This window comes from Prosopis cineraria, unplaced genomic scaffold (genome assembly GCF_029017545.1).
Source record: "Prosopis cineraria cultivar Desert tree isolate PC_DT_omini unplaced genomic scaffold, ASM2901754v1 PC1, whole genome shotgun sequence".
Classification (NCBI taxonomy): domain Eukaryota; kingdom Viridiplantae; phylum Streptophyta; class Magnoliopsida; order Fabales; family Fabaceae; genus Prosopis; species Prosopis cineraria.
Window position 1 is genome coordinate 47,985,423 of NW_026555332.1, and position 18,588 is coordinate 48,004,010.

Below are 18,588 nucleotides of genomic sequence, written 5' to 3' on the forward strand. Positions count from 1 at the left end.
AACACTGTGAGTTTCAAATGATTATTTTTTTTTTTTTAAGTCATTGTTATTTTAAAAAATTTAAACATAATATATCTATATTTATTAATATTTAAAATTTTAAGAATTTTTTTTTGCTAATAAAACTAATAATTTTAGGGTTAAAGGATCAAAAAGACATTTTATAAATTAAAAGATAAAAAAAATATTGTGTAAAATAAAATAATTAAAAGTATACATTAGCAAAAATATAAATAATTATGTTGGTAGTTTCAAATAATTATTTTTTGTATAAATGATTGTTATTTAAAAAAATTAAACTTAATATGTCAATATTTAAAAATATTTTATTAAAATTTAAAATCTTAATGTAAAGAAATTTTTTTAATGAAATTAACAATGTTAGAATTAAAAGATTGAAAAGATAATTTATAAAATTAATGAACTAAAATAATCTTATATAAAATTAAAAGAATAAAAATACACATTAGCTAAAAATATAAATCATTCCGTTGGTAGTGGTAGACCACAAATCTAGGAACCTGTCAGTGGGGATAACTATTTTTTTTAAAGAAAAACAATAACTATTATCACATAGGGAATAAATTTATAACATTTGCACACAGTACCCAAAAAAAAAACTGTTTAAGCGGAACTGGTTTAAAAAGGAAAAACATAATATTTGACCCCTATAATTTTATTAAATTTTACTTTTAATCTTGCAATTTTTTTAGTATTTTTACTCCTTATAAAAACTAAAATATCAAAAAAATATAAAAAATAAAAGTAAAATCTAATGAAATTATAGAAATTAAAGTATCCTATAAAATAAAAATATCAAAGAACATAAAAGTGGAACCTAACTATGTCTTAATTTGGTCTGGGTCGGGTCAAAATAAAAAAGTGAATAGAGTTAAAAATATAAAAGTTTACCTATGCGTGGGAGGGAAGAGGATCTCTCTACTATTTTTTCCTCCACTTCTCCCATTTTCACCATTTATTAATTTTATTACTTAAAAAAATTATTTAATAAAATTATTTGAATGGTAGGGATAGAGCTGGGAAAACGGGCTGGCCCGGCCCTATAGGGCTGGCCCTTGAAAGGCTCGAGCCTAAAAAGGCCAGCCCGTTTAAGCCCGAGTTCCCTTTGAGGGGTTCAATCCTGAAGCCCGACCCTAAGCATAACGGGCTTAGGGCCGGCCCTGTGGGCTTCGAGCCCTTTTGCCCTTTTTTTTAATTTTTTTTTCTCAAATTAAAATTGGTTCAATCATTCCTTTATGACATAAGCTAAATAACAATAAGCAATAAACAATCAAAGTAAGCACAATAAACAAGTAGCAATATCCAAAGAAACAAAACATCTAAATTTAAATGAGCTAGAAGTTAGAAACACAATCTAAATGAAAATGATAGCATGCAATGAAGCCAAGATGAGCTGAATCTATCCAGTACAGTATCCACCACCAAGAACCATAGTCTCATGAAAATATTTAAATAAATACACTTAAATACTCAATAACTCAAATATCAGTAGCATCATCATTATCTTCTTCTTCTTCACTATCATCAAGCTCAACAAAATTTGATTGTGATCCACTTATAGCTGGCTCATCAAGGGCAAAAATATCAAGACTTTCTTCTTCTTCTTCACCTTCATTATCTGCAATAAATAATAAACAAAGATACTCACACAATTATAGTTATTATTTCTCATGTTGTTTGTAATTTGTATAGTAAAAAATAAAATAAATTAAAATTAAAATTACTATTGTACACAAAATCATGTAACCAATTACGAACACAAATGATAGCCTGAACATTAGTTGGAAGAATGGAACTTTAATACTTTGTTAGGACTCGCGAACCGATGCTAAAGCTGACTCACTTGCTACTGTAGTGATCGGAATGCTAAGAATATCAGTCGCCATCCTTGAAAGAATTGGATATCGATGTTGATTACTCTTCCACCAGTTTAAGACATCCAATTCTTTCCAAAAACTATCAGGCTTAGTATTGGTTCCTCTAAATAATTTCAGTTCAGACTTATCCAAGGAAGAATGGCCATAATTGCATAAATATCTTGATAATCCTGCATCATGTATTTATAAAGGATTAAAAAAATATAAAACAAATACTAGATTAATAAAAAAGGTGAAAGAATTTAAAAAGACAAGAATTTAAAACTTACATCAAAGGCATCATCAAAAGAGGTTTGATGTTGAAACACTTGAAGCCAAGGCAGAAATGAGTAGTGACCGTTGAAGCTTTATAACTTGATCCACTTGCAGCCCCATCAACTCCAAGATTGGTAAATGTCCCCATACTTGAATATTCATTAAACATGAATATTAACTTGCTCTTAATATTAGCAACCTTCTCATGGCAAGTGATAGGGTCAATCTTCGTATAGTAATATTGTATTATATTAAACTTCCATCTTGGATCAAAAACTACTACAAGTGCAAGAATGACATTGTACTCATTCCAGTACTTGTCAAACTTCTGTTTCATTTTCCTAGCCATCTCTTGAATCACAAGATCAGGGCTTTTATATTTGCATCAAGCAACATCCTAATTTTGGAAATTGCATAAAATAAGAGTTTGATGTAGGATATGATGACCCAAAAATCAACTTGTAATCTTCTCAATGGCCTCAAGAAGCTGCACATTGCATCTGCTCTAGCCACTCATCATTTGTAAGACCAAATTTGTAATTTGTATCATGATAGCCATGTGTGCAAAAGCACGGTGATATTTAATTCCACTTTCAAGCATTGTGTAGGTGGAATTCCATCTAGTGGGCAAATCTAGTCGCAAGCCCATTGAGGTGTCAATGCTACCAACTTGCTCAACACATTGTTTAAAAAAGAATTGACCTTGCCTTTGATGCTTTCACAAATTTAATACTTTCTCTAATCTTATGCAAAGCAGAACTTGTAAACTTTCAAACCCTCCTGAACTATCAAGTTTAGGATGTGAGCACAACACCTCACATGAAAAAATTCTCCATTACTCACTAATTTGAAATTATCTTGCAAACTCAACCTCTCTTTCAATATGTCCTGCATATTATCATTTGCAGATGCATTGTCTAAAGTAATGGAGAATATTTTATTCTCAATCCCCCAATCAATCAAACATTCATGCACTTTTCTAGCTAGCTCTATCCCAAAATGTGGAGGTTCCATTTTACAAAATGAAAGTATTTTACTACATAATTTCCACCTTCATCCACAAAATGAGCTGTCAAACAAATATACCCTTCAGAACTCACAGAAGTCCAACAATCAGATGTCAAACAAATTTTACTATTACTTCTCTTCAACTTTTGTTTCAAATTTTCTTTTTGTCGAAGGAAGAATTTCATAACATCAGCAACAGCAGTTTTTCTAGTTGAAAAGCCTAACATCAGGATTCAATGTCAAAAGTAGTTCTTTGATCCACTTGTATTCAACAAAGGAATAAGGAAGATCATGTTCAATTATGGCCATAGTTATAATCCTCGAATTCGCATATTATTAATTTTTCGACACCTAATATTGCCTTCTTTATCCAATAACATCACTCCAATATCATGAAATTTGTCCAAAACTTTACAAGATCTAGCATGCCTATTTAAATGTGAAGTACCATTAGTCCCACTAGATGCTAATAAAGTTTGACAGCCATTACACCTTGCTTTAGGTTTTCCATTAACCTCAATTCTAGTAAAATACTTTCAACATCAGATGTTAAAGTTCTAGCCTTTTTAGACTTGGATTCATCAGTCTCTTGAACAGAAGAACATGACTTACCTCTGGACCTTTTAGCTTTTAGTTCATCATCCACCTGCACGTCCTCTGCCTCTTGAACTATACCAGCAGCTAAACTAGGGACCATACCACTCTTTATCAATGTTCTATCATCACACTTGGCTAAATCATTGCTAGAGACATTGGTTGCCTTGCTCTTACTCTTGTGTGATTGTGAAGCAGACATTATAAATTTCAAATACTCTCTGCCTGTTGCATTGTATCAAAGTAAAAGGAATAAATTACTCACAAATCAAAGCTAGAACAGAACACTCAAATACCCAAACCCAAGCAAAAGAGGAGAAAGCTTAAACCTGTGCGAGCGATTGTGCGTGATTCAACAGATGAGGGAACAAAGAACACTAGAACTCAGCACACAGAACAGAGAACTCAGCACAATACAGCTGTGAATTCGCGAGAACAAAGATTGGTGAACAGCACGTTTAATATATCAGAGAACACGCAAGCAAAAGAGAACTCATTGCACGACCTCGACGGTAACAGTAAGACGTGGAAGATCAACGCCACGATGAGGATTAGAACTACAACATTTGAACGTCGATTCAAGCTGAGGAGGGAGATCGAACGATGGAGAGATGTACGAAAAACACAATAGCTAGCAGCTTGGAATGTAGATCAGACGACGTTGATTCGAGCTTGGAGCTGCTACAGTAATGGATGAGAGCAAGATGAGAGCCTCAAGTCTCCAGCTTGTCAGAAAGATCAAAGATTGAAAGAGAAAAAATGATTGCCACCTACTGCGCACGGAGCCACAAACTAACGAAAGTAAGACTGAGAACAAGATTAAGAATGCAGATTAGACGACGGTCAACGGTAGAGCTGCTACAGCAACAGACGAGAGAGTGAGCGAGGTGAAAGCGAGATGAGAGCCTCAAGATAGTCAGAAAGATCAAAGAATGAAGTCTAAAAGAAAGATCACCGTCTGCCACTGCCACCGGCCACCCACTGTGCAAGATATGAAGCCACAAACTGAGACAGTAAGAGCATGAGACTGACAAAAATGAGACCGAGGGCGAGATTCTGAGAACAAGAACTTAGGGTTGGTTTTTTAAATTTCTCCTTTTGTCCTTTAGTAAATAACTAAATATGGGCTCTAAGTCCAACTTACACAATTTTTGTCCAGCCCATTAATCCTTCACTCATTATGTCTATAATAAAAAAAATTCAAGGGCTTAAACAGGCTGGCCCTCGGCCCTTTAGGGCCAGCCCATTTAAATTAGGGCCTAAACGGGCCAGCCCGTTTGAGACCATTTTCCATTTTAAGGTCCTAATTGTAAGCCCGGCCCTCCTATTATACGGGCTTAAACGGGTAGGCCCTACGGGCTCAGCCCATTTTCCCGGCTCTAGGTAAGGATGGGAGAAGTAGAGAAAAAAATGGAGAAACCCCCCCCCACAGGAAAGTACGCTCCTCATCAATGTACGTAGGTCCCCTTGTTGGTTAGTGTTATTGAATTACGAAATAGAATTTTAATTTATATTCCGATGATTGATTATGAAGATGCATTGTTAATTTCATTTTAATTTGAAAGAACCAAACATATTATTCTTAAAAGCACTGCTCAATTATATTGTTCGTACTTTTTTTTGCCCACGTTCGTGATTGATACTATAGAAAGAAATCCATTTCCTTTTTTTGTTGAACTCCATTATATTCTCCTGTGTGTTCCAGTAACTGAATGACATAGCAATTTCTGGAGAAGATTGTAGAAAATAACCATGCTTTTTGTCTTCTTCCATTTTACACGTTGATTTTTAATTAGCTAAAAAAAAGTATATGCACAATTTTTTCAATTAAATCACATGTCTGTGATGTTTGAATTAAAAGTTAGATACATTTGTTGTGTTTGGAATAAAAATATTTATAACAAATTGTAAGAAAAAATATGAATCCATGACTTAAACTTTGTTCTGGATAAAAGAAACTCAAACCCTCAATTAAATTCCAGTACTTAATGTGGCCAAAAAAACACAAAAAAAGGCTTAGAGAGAGGAACAGGATTTGGATCCCACGCGTGTCCCAACTACGAGCACGGGATGAGTGGCACCATGTGGCACAATCTCTTTCCCCTAGTAGAATCAACGACTATAAAAATTTTATGGAATAAAATATGTGATTCACCTAATCTTCTCTCTCTGATTTTTTTTCTACTGATGCATATCTGGTGCAATCACATATTAACTGGGATTCCTCTTTCCCGTCATATTTTTGGTCCACGATTATGTTTCGCTCCATATTTTTAGATATTTTCTAGAATTGACAGTGGACTTTTAGATATCTGAACGTCGTCTAGAGCGAAGAAGGCAATACAAGAACTACTGGGAAGCGTCGTCCAAGCACCATGTAAATTTTGCTTCTTTCATTTTGCACCTTCTCGCTTCCACATGGCATAAAACCATAAAGAAAGTAGAAACTAAGATGAGATTAGGAAAAGTAATATAACATACTTTGTTTTCTCTTTACTCTGATTATAGGTGTACATAGTTGATGGCTCAGGCATTGACGAACATGGCTATAGTATATACTTGATTGAATTTATTGCTCAATAATTGTGAATACAATGATATCATGATCTCACTTGTGGTCTGATATTATCTAGACTTTGGAGAATATTATGCATCTTCTAGTGTGATATTATGATATTATTATTTTTATATGACTAAAAGAAAGTAGATAGATGAGTTTATATATATATGAATGGATTTGGATTATTCAATTATCATTTTTTTAATTTAATATGTTGTTGAATGTCATAGGAGATGGAGGAAGATTTAATACCAAGAATAGGCAAGGAATTTGATAGTGTAGAAGAAGCATGGAAATTTTGGCTAGACTATAGAATGAAAGTTGGATTTGGAGGAAGAAAAAGTAATTTGACAAAGAGCAAGAAGGACACAAGTACCGTAACATCAGGAAGATTTGTTTATAGCAAAGAAGGTTTAAGACAACAAACAGAAGATTTTATACTCATCAGGCATCGAGAAGAGACTCGAACAAATTGTAAAGTAAAATGGGATTTACTCAAGTGGGTGGTAAATATAGAATAAATCTTTTGGTTTTACAACACAACCACCAGTTACATATAAAGAAATTGCGCACATGATACGGTCATAACGAAAAAAAAAACCAAAACCCAATGTGATCAAATTAGATTGATTGAAGATGCTGGGATTCGCAAAAGGCATCATTTAAGTTAATGAGTAGACAAGTTGGTGGAAGGGAAAATCTAGGCACACAAGGTTGGATGTGAAAAATGATTTGAAGTCTATAAGGGAAAAAAATACATTATAGAGAAGTCGGATGGTTAGTAAAATATTTTCATAAGCAATTTAAAGAAAATCCATTTTTCTAACATACTTATCAAATGGATGTGATGATGAACAAATGAAATATTTTTTGGCTAGATGCAAAAATGTTGATTGACTATACATATTTTGGAGAGGTTATATGTCTTAACACCACATACAGTACAAATAGAGACCATCAACTACTGGCTATATTCTCAAGCTTTAATCAGTTTTAGGGGAGTAGTAGTGGAGTAGTTATATTTAGGGCAACTCTATTATACGATGAAACAATAGAATCTTCAATTAGTTATTAGACACAGTTTTAGATGCACACAACAACTAAAGGCCAGAAATATTTTTACAGATCAAGACCAAGTAATAGCTAGAGCTATAAGAAAAGTTATTCTGAAGACAAAGCAATGCTTGTGTGTATTTTACTTGGAGCAAAATGGCATAAAACACTTGAAAAATTTAATAAAAGGAGGATCATAGTTCTTAGCTGACTTTAACAAATGCATGTTTGACATAACTAAGGAAGACATATTTGAGAAAGCATGGGGCAATTTACAACCAAAATACAATGTTCATGAAAATGCCTGGTTGACATCTATGTACAATATAAAAGAGAAGTAGGCACACTGTTTTAACATAAATACAAAGACATTGGGCATATGTAGCACTCAAGTAAGCAAGAGTTTGAATGCAGATGTTAAGAGTTGCACAAAACCATAGCTAAGTATTGAGCAACTCTTCCACCACTTTGTTGTTGTTGATAAGAGGTACAATGAGTGGTAGCGTGAATTTGGTTCATGTGAGAAGATTTCACTAATGATCTCTTAAAATTCTCTTATGTTGAAACAACTTGTTCAAGCTCATACCCCCTATATTTGCCAAATTTCAAGCTCAAGTAGACCTACTTTTGGCCACAAAAATTAAGAGAGAGAGAGGAAGTTTGGGACATGCATAAATATGTTGTGGAAGTGGTCGGTAAGGAGGGAGAATAGGCACTTGAATTCAATTCTAATACTTTGTCTATCTCCTGTAGTTGTAAGATGTTTGAACATGTTGGTATTGTATGTTGTCATGTGTTGAAAGTATATCAAGCAAGAGATGTGATGTATTTTCTAGAGCAATATATTCTAAAGAGGTGGACAAAATATGCCTGAGATGGTGTTGTTCATGATATAAATGGAAATGAAGTTCAAGGTGATCCTAAATTACAAAGTGCACGTCGATATAGAGATCTTTGTACCCAATTAGTTAAATTATCAGTAGATGTCTTAGATTGTCCAAATGCATGTGAAGTTGTGCAAAAAGGAATTCAAGAATTATGTGACAAAGTAATGAAGGTTCAATCGGGTCATAATATTATTAACAATGAAGACATTGATTTACTAGAGCTAGATTCACTCACTCTGCCAAAGGGTTTTAAGAAGCGAGAAAGGAGAAAGAGAAAACAAAAAATGAAGAGTTGGCTTGAGCGTGAATTAGGAAAAAATAGAAGAGTCTCTAGATCAAAAAGAGACACACAAAAAAATGGAGCCATAACACAAATGAAAAAAGAAACAAACAAAGTTTGATCAAATATTAATTTTGATTTTCCTCCTCTTGTATAAAAAATTATTTGACTTTTTCTTTATTTTTTCTAGGAAGCTCAACCTCAAGAAGAGACAATGGCATCAAGCTTAATGGCTCTTATGTTTTATACACCATTTGCCTTTCCTATGTCATAAGCAACAAGTGGAGTAACTCAAAGTAGTTTTATGAGCATGTTGATGGTATAAGATGACAAGAGTAGCTTTCTTTTTTGCTCATTAATAAAGTACTAACAATGATTTCCATGTTGCTCTTGTAGGCATAGCTTGAAGTTCCAGTAACATCCCTTGATGCTTTACAATTCATTCAAAATGTGTCACATAGATCTTTGTAAATGTGGCTCTTTGGAAGCTACAATTTTCTTTTTAGAATTTTTTAAGCAACAAAGAAATGGAGAATTATTACATTTTTTTTTGTCAAATTGCTATGTATTGTCATTGAGAAGCTATAAGGAATTTTTGTCTCCAAATTTATTATGTTTAGAATGTGATTTAAATACATCAAATAGAATATTTCCTCTCTAAATAGGCCACATACATGCTGCGTGCAGATTTTGTTTTCTTCACACTCCCTATTTACTAATACTTTAAATCCTGATGGAATTAAGGATTGGGAGTTGCTGCAGCTTCTAGGTATGTGAAGCCCAAGAAATGTGAAGCTTGTTCTAAGCTCATTGGTTAGTTGCTTTTTCTAAGTTCAGGACCACTCATGCAATTATCGAATCTTCGACAAAATACTATACTTCAGCCCTCTCTGCTTTATAATCTCATATGTGTCCTAACTACAAGCTATTATAATCTCATCATTCTCAGCTGCTGTTTTCCTCGTCTCTATCTCCCTCTCCCCCCTTCTCTTGCTGCGCACGCGCATAAATATAACATTATGATTATTCAGTTTATCCATTGTGCCCTTTAAAAAACATTATTCTTAAATGGAAAGAGAGGGGGCAGAAGCTATTTTTTGGTCCATAAACTAGGAAAAAGCACCGATATAACGTTGAAGAATTTTGTCTTTAATAATAGAGCCACTTGAATGATTCCCAATAAAATGGAGCTAGTGCATGACCCAAGAAGGGTCTTCCATTTGCAAAGCCATAGAAGCTACCAGTAAAATGGAGTTGATTTCTTCTTAGTAGAACTACCCCAATCAGTGTCAACATATACCTGAACACTGAAACAAGCCACAAGTCGAAGAAGCAACCCATAAGTACTAATGCCATTGAGATACTGAGGAAGCCTCTTTACACAAGACCATTGCTTGTCAGTTGGAGCATACATAAATTGACTAAGATGATTCACAGTGAAAGCAATATCAGGACATGTATAACATAAATACTACAATGAACCAATAATACTCCTGTATAGCTTAGCATCCTTAAATGAAGCACTATCATTCTGATGTAGGTCAATATTTATCACCATCGAAGTTGGGCATGAATAAGAATAGAGCAATTGAGACTTGGCAAGTAACTCATGAACATACTTTTGCTAAGTTAAAAGAAGACCATATCTAGTATGATGAAACTCAATGCTAAGACAGAATGAAATTTCACCTAAATCTTTGAGTGAAAAAGCATTACTCATTTGAGTGATAAGTTAACAGGCAGTAGCTTCACTGGAACTAGTTAAGATCAGATCATCCACATAACTAAGAAGATAACAAACACCATTATCATCCTCTCGAACAAACAAACAAGGATCAGCTTTGAGGCAATAAATCCCAATATATAAAATAAGAGTGAAGTTTCTGAAACCATGCTCGCGGGGCTTGTTTTAGACCGTACAGTGCCTTCTTAAGTTTGCATGCTAGAGGTTGACCAGAAGAATCAGTTTGAATAAAACCTGGTGGTTGACCTATAAAAACCTCTTGCGTGAGATTACCATTAAGGAATGCATTGTTGAAATCTATCAAGTACAGTTTCCATCCTCTTGTGATAGCAAGAGTAACAAGAATTCTTATTGTGGTAGCTTTCACAACTGGGCTATACATGTCATGATAATTAGATCCACCTCTTGAGAATACCTTTTTACTACAAGACAACCCTTATATCTGGCCATTGTTCCATCAACATGAGTTTTCACTTTGCATAACTAACGATAGCTAATAATCTTCCTATGTTCAAGTCTAGGGACTAAAACCCAAGTTTGAAACCTTTGAAGAGCATCATATTCTTCTTGTACAGCCTTGCGCCACTCAGGATGAGCTAAAGCCTTATCAATTATAGCAGGCACTGAAACATCTTCTGTTGCAGTAAACACACAAGGCTTAAAAACTCCTGCCTTACTTCTGGTAACCATAGGATGATGATTTGCCAAAGATGAATCAATAGGTGGAGAAGCAGAATCTGTAGGTAGAATTGGGTTTGAGGTAGAGATAAAAGAAGAAGGAGACTATTGTGTGATTGAGAGGGGCATAGCAAGCGATTCTGAATTAGACAATGACATATCTATAGGTGACGTCATGTTACTAGCTGATAGACCTAGTTCAAAAGATGAAAAAGGAAAAATTGGACAAGAGTTTGACATAACAGTTCTAACATTAAATTGAGTTTACCAGGAAATTCTTTTTCATGAAAAATAACATGTTGTGTAATGTATAAATGTCTAGTGATTCGGTCTAAACACTTATAGTCGCGGTGTTGAGAGCTATACCCTAAGAATACATAAGAAGCTGACTGAAAAGACAACTTATTCTTGTTATAGGGTCTAAGCGGCGGAAAACATTCACAGCCAAAAACACGAAGAATTGAATAATATGGTTTTTTGCCATACAATTTTTCAAAGGGTGTACAACCTTGCAAAGCAATAGTAGGTAGCCTATTAAGTAAGAACACAGCAGCCATGAATGCATCGCTCCAATAATACAAAGGCAACGAAGCATGAGCAAGTAAAGTAAGTCTAATTTCAACAACAGAACGATGTTTACGCTTAACTAACCCATTTTGTTCAGAGGTATATAGGCAAGTAAATCTATGTTGAATACCACAGCTGTTTAAAATGAATTAAAAGCTAGAAATTCCCCACCATTATCACTCTGAACTTGTTAAATTTTGGTAGAAAACTAATTTTCCACAAGCAACTTAAACTCCTTAAACACACCAAGAGCATCAAATTTTTTATGAATCATATAAATCCAAGTGAACCTACTAAAAGCATCCATAAAGGCAAGATAATAACAAGAACCATTAGAAACAAGAGGTGCAGGACCCTATAAATCTATTACAATGAGTTCCAGAGGTTTAGTATAAACAGTAGTAGATGATTGAAAAGGAAGCTTATGACTCTTCCTAAGTTTACAAGAAACACAAGAAAAATCTAAAGCAGAAGAAACAGAAATGTTTACATCACATAAAACACTTTTAACTGTGTCTAAGTAAGGATGCCCAAGCCAACAGTGCCACAGAGATAAAGACTCTGTAGTAGCTTGAGCAAGAAAACAAGAGCTCGTGCAAGAGGAAACAGATGATGAATCAGTAGCCAAATAGGTACTTGAGACAAAACTAGAATAAGGTGATATAGGTTGAGCACCGAGCTTATACATTCCAGCTAACTCAGGTCCATGCATAAGAATTTATCGAGTCTACAAATCCTTAACAAAAAATCCATGAGGAAAAAACTCAATTGATACACCATTTTCCTTAGTAGCCTGAGAAATGGATAATAGATTTTTTTTGCATAGTAGGTACACACAAAACTCTATTCAGATGCAAATGAGACATAGGAGAAGTTAAGTAAGAATTCCCTATATAAGAAACAAACAAAGAAGTTCCTCCACCAACTATAACAGTGCTACTACCTTGTGGAGGAGCAGCAGGCTGAAAATGTGTAGGAGTTTTGGCGATGTGTTGAGTTGCACCGGAATTAAGGTACCAAGCATCATCATCAACTACTGTATGAGATGTAATAAAGGCTTGTGCAGATGCAAATTCAGTTGGAGTAGATTGAGAAGGTACAGCAGAAGTAGATAACACAGAGGAAGCAACTGAAACTGGTAGAGTTGAACTAGATTCTAAACTAGATAGAGGTGTAAAACTACTTAGAACATACGAAGGAGGCATAACAAATGTGGAGTAATGATTTAGCTAGCCAAAAATGTTAATAGAAAAAGAACAAGATGCACTGGGACTAACGAAATGAGCTTGTAGAGGAGTTGTTGGTGACATAGAAGGTCGTGGAATATAAGAAGAATCATACCTGTAGCGAAAATAACACTTCTCAGCAGTATGACTTACTTTTATATAGATCTGACAAGTAGGTTTATCAAAACTTCCTCTAAAAAAGACATATCCTCTTCCGCATGAATAATTTCCTCTGATGGAAGAAGGAAAACCTCTTCCTCTGCCTCTTGAGTATGAAGATTGAACAGCAAACACATATGGATCTTCAAATGCATATTCCCATGGTTGTGACGGCACTATAGTGTAATGAGCTTGAGCTAAAGTTGCATTGGTTAGAAAAGTCTTTTGCCTTGCTTCAGAATCCATAAGCATCATATAAATAATATCAAGATCAAATTGAGGTTTGGAAGCATTAATAATGGCGATCACAGACTCATATTCAGTAGTTAAGCCATTCAAAATATATGAAACATAATTATATTCTGAAACGAGCTCACCAAGTAAGGCTAAGTGGTCACAGATGGATTTAAGATTTGCTAAGTAATCTCACATACTAAGCTCGCCCTTCTTTTAATTGGTGAGAAGATTTTGATAGTACAAGATTTTTGAATCTGATTTACTGGAGTAGAGCCTATTCAATTTTGTCCAAATCTGAGCGGCAATCTCAAGACTAATGAGCTCCAGCAACACATTTGTAGTAATAGATGCCAACAACCACAATGCAAGTGCAGAGTCAAGCTGCTCATAAGTATCAAAATCAAGATTCGGTACTTTACGATTATTTTTATCTTGGATTACTTGTGATGGCACACGAACAGAGCCATCGAGGATGGATGTGAGATGATATTATTTCACCATGAAAAACACCTGCTGTTTCCATATCAGGTAATTAGTATCATTAAGCTTCACGATGATTTTTTGTTCGTGAAGCTACGAGATATTTGGCCGATATCGACGGCTGAATCCTTAATGCTATTTGAGATGATGACATTGTTATGCTAGTTTATCAATCCACAGTGAGGAGATGGACCAACACCAATACCTTTATAAATCTTGTACAGGATTGAAGCTTAGCCTTACGGCTAGGCTCTGATACCATACCTGTAACTCTAGAGAAGAAAGAGAAAATATAACACCAAGGGAAAAATATGAATATTGAATATGTGTGTACATGCTTATATAGTGGTTCTGATTATTAGCTTAACTAAGACACATGTAGACAAAACACAACAGAATGTTAAACTGATATAACAGCTTCTTGACTGATTAACCAACTAACCACTATTACTATACTAATACACACTAATATATAGTAACTTAAGGTATCATTGAGCTTGTGAAAGCGATGGGTCTAGACTCCAAAGCTAAAAAGCAAGCTGATAAAGATGATGATGAGAATGGCGGATGTGCACAACATACACATCCTACTTCTACACGTGATCTCAAGAATTTTGATGATGGAAGGTTGAACCAGAAACATGATCTTCCTTTTTGAGAAAATCATTTACCGAATCATGAACCAAAAATATGGTAGGAAAAAGGGATCCCAGTTAATACGTGATTGCACCGAATATACATTGGCAGAAAAAAAAATTGAAGAGAAGATTGGGTGAATCACATAGTTAATTCCATAAAATTTTTATGGTCGTTGGTACTACTAGGGATGAGAGATTGTGTCGTGTGGTGCCACTCATCCCATGCTTGTAGTTGGGACACGCATATTATCCAAATTCGAGGGGAACATTGTTTGGATCAAGTTTATTGCCACAAAATAAATAAATGCACTAATAATTGAATATTGGCAAGATCGTACAATATCCAGCCTATTTTATATGTTGATTAGTTTTAGGATGTGCACAGACAAGTATTCACCTCGTCCTATTTTACAGGAGGTTTTCTTTTTTCTTTCCTTTTTTTTTGAAATTACAAGTTAGGTTATTCCCTCTATTTTTCCTGTTTGCTTTCTCTTTCTCATTTTCATTTTTCCTTCTCCTCCCCTTTCAAACCCCTTTTTTTTGGATGATGAGTTCTCTTTAAGCCACTATAGTTTACAGTTTAAATTCGACCTCCAGCTCAAAAATTAGTTTTAAGTAATGCTATTGGAATTGGATTGGACATTAAGTTACAGAAAGAGAGATTAATCGACGATTAAAGAAGATCGGGCTTATGCTTTACTCTTACAACTTGAGAGAGATTCAATGGCAAGAGATTTAGCCATTTGGGTTTAAGGTTTGAGAGTTTGAGATTGAGAGACAATATTTGTAAATTAAAAAAACAATGTCATATTTGTAAATTAGGGAAGAATAAAAAAATAAAATGGACTATCTATACAGTCTAAACTGCAGTTCTCCTAGATCATGCTAATTCTCCTAGTTCAATATGCCAGTTCAGGTGGTTACTTCTTCCCCTGATTATGTATCAATTTTGGATCGGCTACTTGGATGGTTGCGATTGAATTGGCCAATCTAGTTCAATTTTGATAACCTTGGTTTTCAGCAACTTAACCCCTTGGATGATCAAAAGCCTTAAGTTGAAACCACAAAGTACTTGTGTGATGGCCAGACTATTTGGTACAGTCCGGCTTGAAAGCCAGCTAATTTGGGATTATAATTTCTTAAAAAATGTAAACTTTAAAAAAATTCATTTAATAAGAGAAAGGGATAAAAAAGTTATGGAAAAATTAATCTTTTAATCCTCCAACTTTAAAGTCACTTGTAACTCGGTTCCTCAACTATGACTCGCTGTAACTCAGTCCCTCAACTATAACTCGCCTATGACTCAGTCCCTCAACTTTTGAATCACTTACAAATTAGTCCCTTAGCCTTTGTTAATTTTTTTTCACGTTAGCTTATATCTCATATTAATGAATAAGAAAGAGTATTTTAAAATAATATATGAGCATTTTTTTATCCCTCTTATTTGATAAAAAATTTAAAAAAATTAAAAAATAAGGACCGAGTTATAGGTAAATTAAAAGTTGAGGGTCTGAGTTGCAGCGAGTTATAGTTGAGGGACTGAGTCACAGCGAGTCATAGTTAAGGAACTGAGTTACAAGTGAGTTAAAAGTTGAAGAACTAAAAAATTAATTTTTCGAAAGTTGTTTAAGAAGTGATATAGCAAAGAATAATTTTAAAATAAGTTTTGTCAATGAATCACTATTTTTTTCAAAACTTTTTGTGTTATAAAAAATCAAATCAATTTAAAAAAGGAAAAAACTTATACATTCAACCTCAATTAAATCAAAACAAGAGTTTCATTTATATGGTATTCATTCTATAATAAATTCCTATTATTAAAATTATTAATATATTAAAACTTACTTATTTTGATTTGATTAGATAAAAGTAAATTAAGTATATATAAAGGTAGGGTATGGGCGAGCTTGGCCTCTATAAGCTCAAGCTCTTGATCTCAATTACCTTAAAATACCTCATTTTTTGATACTCAATCTTTGTCTAAAAGACTCAGGATTGAGCTCGTAAGTCCTTTAAAAAAATAAATTAAAAAGTATATAGTAACAAATAATTAAAATATTTTGAAATTTAAAATAAATCAAACAAATCTGTATGTTTCATGCTTTTTCTGTTACTAAACTGGATTTCGAGATCCTAAACTGGGTAAATTACCTCCCTAGTCATTTGAATGATATCCCTAATAGTAGTAGCTTCCTCGTTTCTTCTTCCTCAAATTCTGCTTTCCATCTTCTATTTGCTACTCCTAGTATCTTCTCTTTTGAGTGTTGCCCCCACACCCAATCAACCAAATTCGCCATTCTTTGACCGAGCATCAGACCGTAAGTATAGCAAGCAATTATAGCAAGTACCATTTTCATTGAAAGCCCTAACTAGAGAGTCTTAACTATCAATCGAAAGAGAGTAGGCAAGGATGCTTAGAGACTTGGAGGATTTTTTTATGACTTATCAGGATTCGAGCGCCCTTTTTTATGACTTATCAGGAACAAGTTCTAAAACTCAATTACCTTAAAAACTTTTCATTTTCAAACCAGAACCTTTATTTAAATCGCCTTCAAGTCTAACCCTTATTCTCGATTCTAATTATCCAAATCTTGCTCATTAAAAATGGGGAAAAAAAATTTAAACGGAGGTACACCTTTATAGGAAACAAAACGCCTGTAAGGTAAGAAGAGGATACTAGCATAAATTAAAAAACACAAAACACCCAAATACGTTACAAAGGCCCAAAACACTACCATGCCAAACCCAAACCCTAAAATAGTCATCTGCCAATTAAAGAGCAGGTTCTGGGACTCTACGAACGAATGCTATATGTGCGACCAACACCAACGTTGTAATATCCACTGACAACTTCAACCAGAACCTCCAACACCACCCAAAATCAGCCGCCATATAGAGAACCATATTACATACCTACTCAGCGACCACGCTCAAGCTTTCTTCCTCCACACCACTTGACCATTGCCTTCTTCCTGCCCGTCGCCCATATCCTCTCCTTAATTGTAGTTGCCCAAGTCCCCATTAAGTCACGACCCATCCACATCTACAAAAACCCTAGTAATTCTCCCAAACACCCACACTCTTGGCAATGACCAAAAACTCCCATAAGACGGAGAGAATCAACAAAGCCCAGTTTGGGATGGATTGAATTTAGCGACTCCTGCTGCCTGGTATTTGTTTAATAGTACATCTCATTCTGATCAAATGAAATGACATGAAGTCAAAATCCTTTTCCATGTCCGTGGGCATTCCGATTCGCTATGACTCGAAGAATGCTCTCTCCTTCTCAGATTCATCTGGTTAGCTGCTGTTGTGCATATCGTCAAAAAATATAATACGCTACTTGACCCCTGTATATTCAGTTTATATATTGCTTCGCCCACATATATTCAGTTTGGGTGTCTATTATATATCATCAATTTTAATTTATAACCGCCACCAATATTCAATATAACGTACGCCATTTATAATATTTTTTAGAACCAGTGCGAAGTACGTGCAGTTAATGAAAAAGTGACAACTTACACGAAACCATCAAAAGTATCATCGAAAAGTCTCTGGATTTTGCAGAAAAACAAATACAGCATATTTGGCCGTAGAAATGTCGAGGTAAACAGCAAGAAAAGGAACACGCACGAGTAGAGAATGAAGATGCAAGCGCTGAAACTTTCTACAGATGCAAGTAAACGAGTTTTAGGGGTTTGGGAGTCAGTCTTCCCAGAGAGTCAAGTCGGTGGTGGTTTCGATGTCATCCCAATTGAAGCCTCTCTGCAAGGCCGGTGGTGTCATGATCAACCCTTCTGCCATACTGTTCATGAGTTCGGGCATGTTAAACACCTCCTCTTCATCCCAATACATGCTCCTCGCCTCCGCGTCCCCTTCTTCCTCTAATGCTTCCGAGCACTCAAGGTTGCAGGTCGAAGACAGAGCAGAGATGTTCTTCCCAGCATCGTCGCCGCAAAGAAACTTCCCAGCCGCTTCCATGGCGGCAAACTGAATGGATCTGAGGGAGGAGGTGAGCGGATTGAGGCGAGGCAAGGAGGGAGCAGCGTCAGGGAAATTTAAGGATGCGGAATCGCCCTTGAAGGCAAGAGCAGCAACATCATGGGCTACGGCTGCCATGTCAGGGTTAGCAAAAGTGCCGAGCCACAAGCGCGCCTTGTTGTTGTTAGGTTGTCGAAGCTCGCACACCCACTTGCCGTTTCTCTGCCTGACGCCTTTGTATGTTGGATGACGAGTCTCTTGGAACTTCTTCCTTCCTGCCCTTCGCTTCTTATTCATCATCAATATGTGGAGAGGCGGTTTACGTTGAACGGAGAATGGG

General features: G+C 35.1%; 1 protein-coding gene across 1 annotated transcript; it reads right to left on the minus strand.

The window, feature by feature from the left end:
- Nucleotides 1-16,994: 16,994 nt before the first annotated feature.
- On the minus strand, nt 16,995-18,588 carry LOC129303697 (dehydration-responsive element-binding protein 1D-like). The gene is made up of 2 exons (XM_054943179.1): nt 17,790-18,588; nt 16,995-17,571 (listed from the first exon to the last, which is right to left on the minus strand). The coding sequence occupies exon 1, from the start codon at nt 18,546-18,548 to the stop codon at nt 17,973-17,975; it is 576 nt and encodes a 191-aa protein (XP_054799154.1). The 5' UTR covers nt 18,549-18,588; the 3' UTR covers nt 16,995-17,571; nt 17,790-17,972.

What these genes read in the sequence shown, in the direction of transcription:
- LOC129303697 (XM_054943179.1), bottom strand. Translation starts at nt 18,548, where the DNA reads ATGATGAATAAGAAGCGAAGGGCAGGAAGGAAGAAGTTCCAAGAGACT.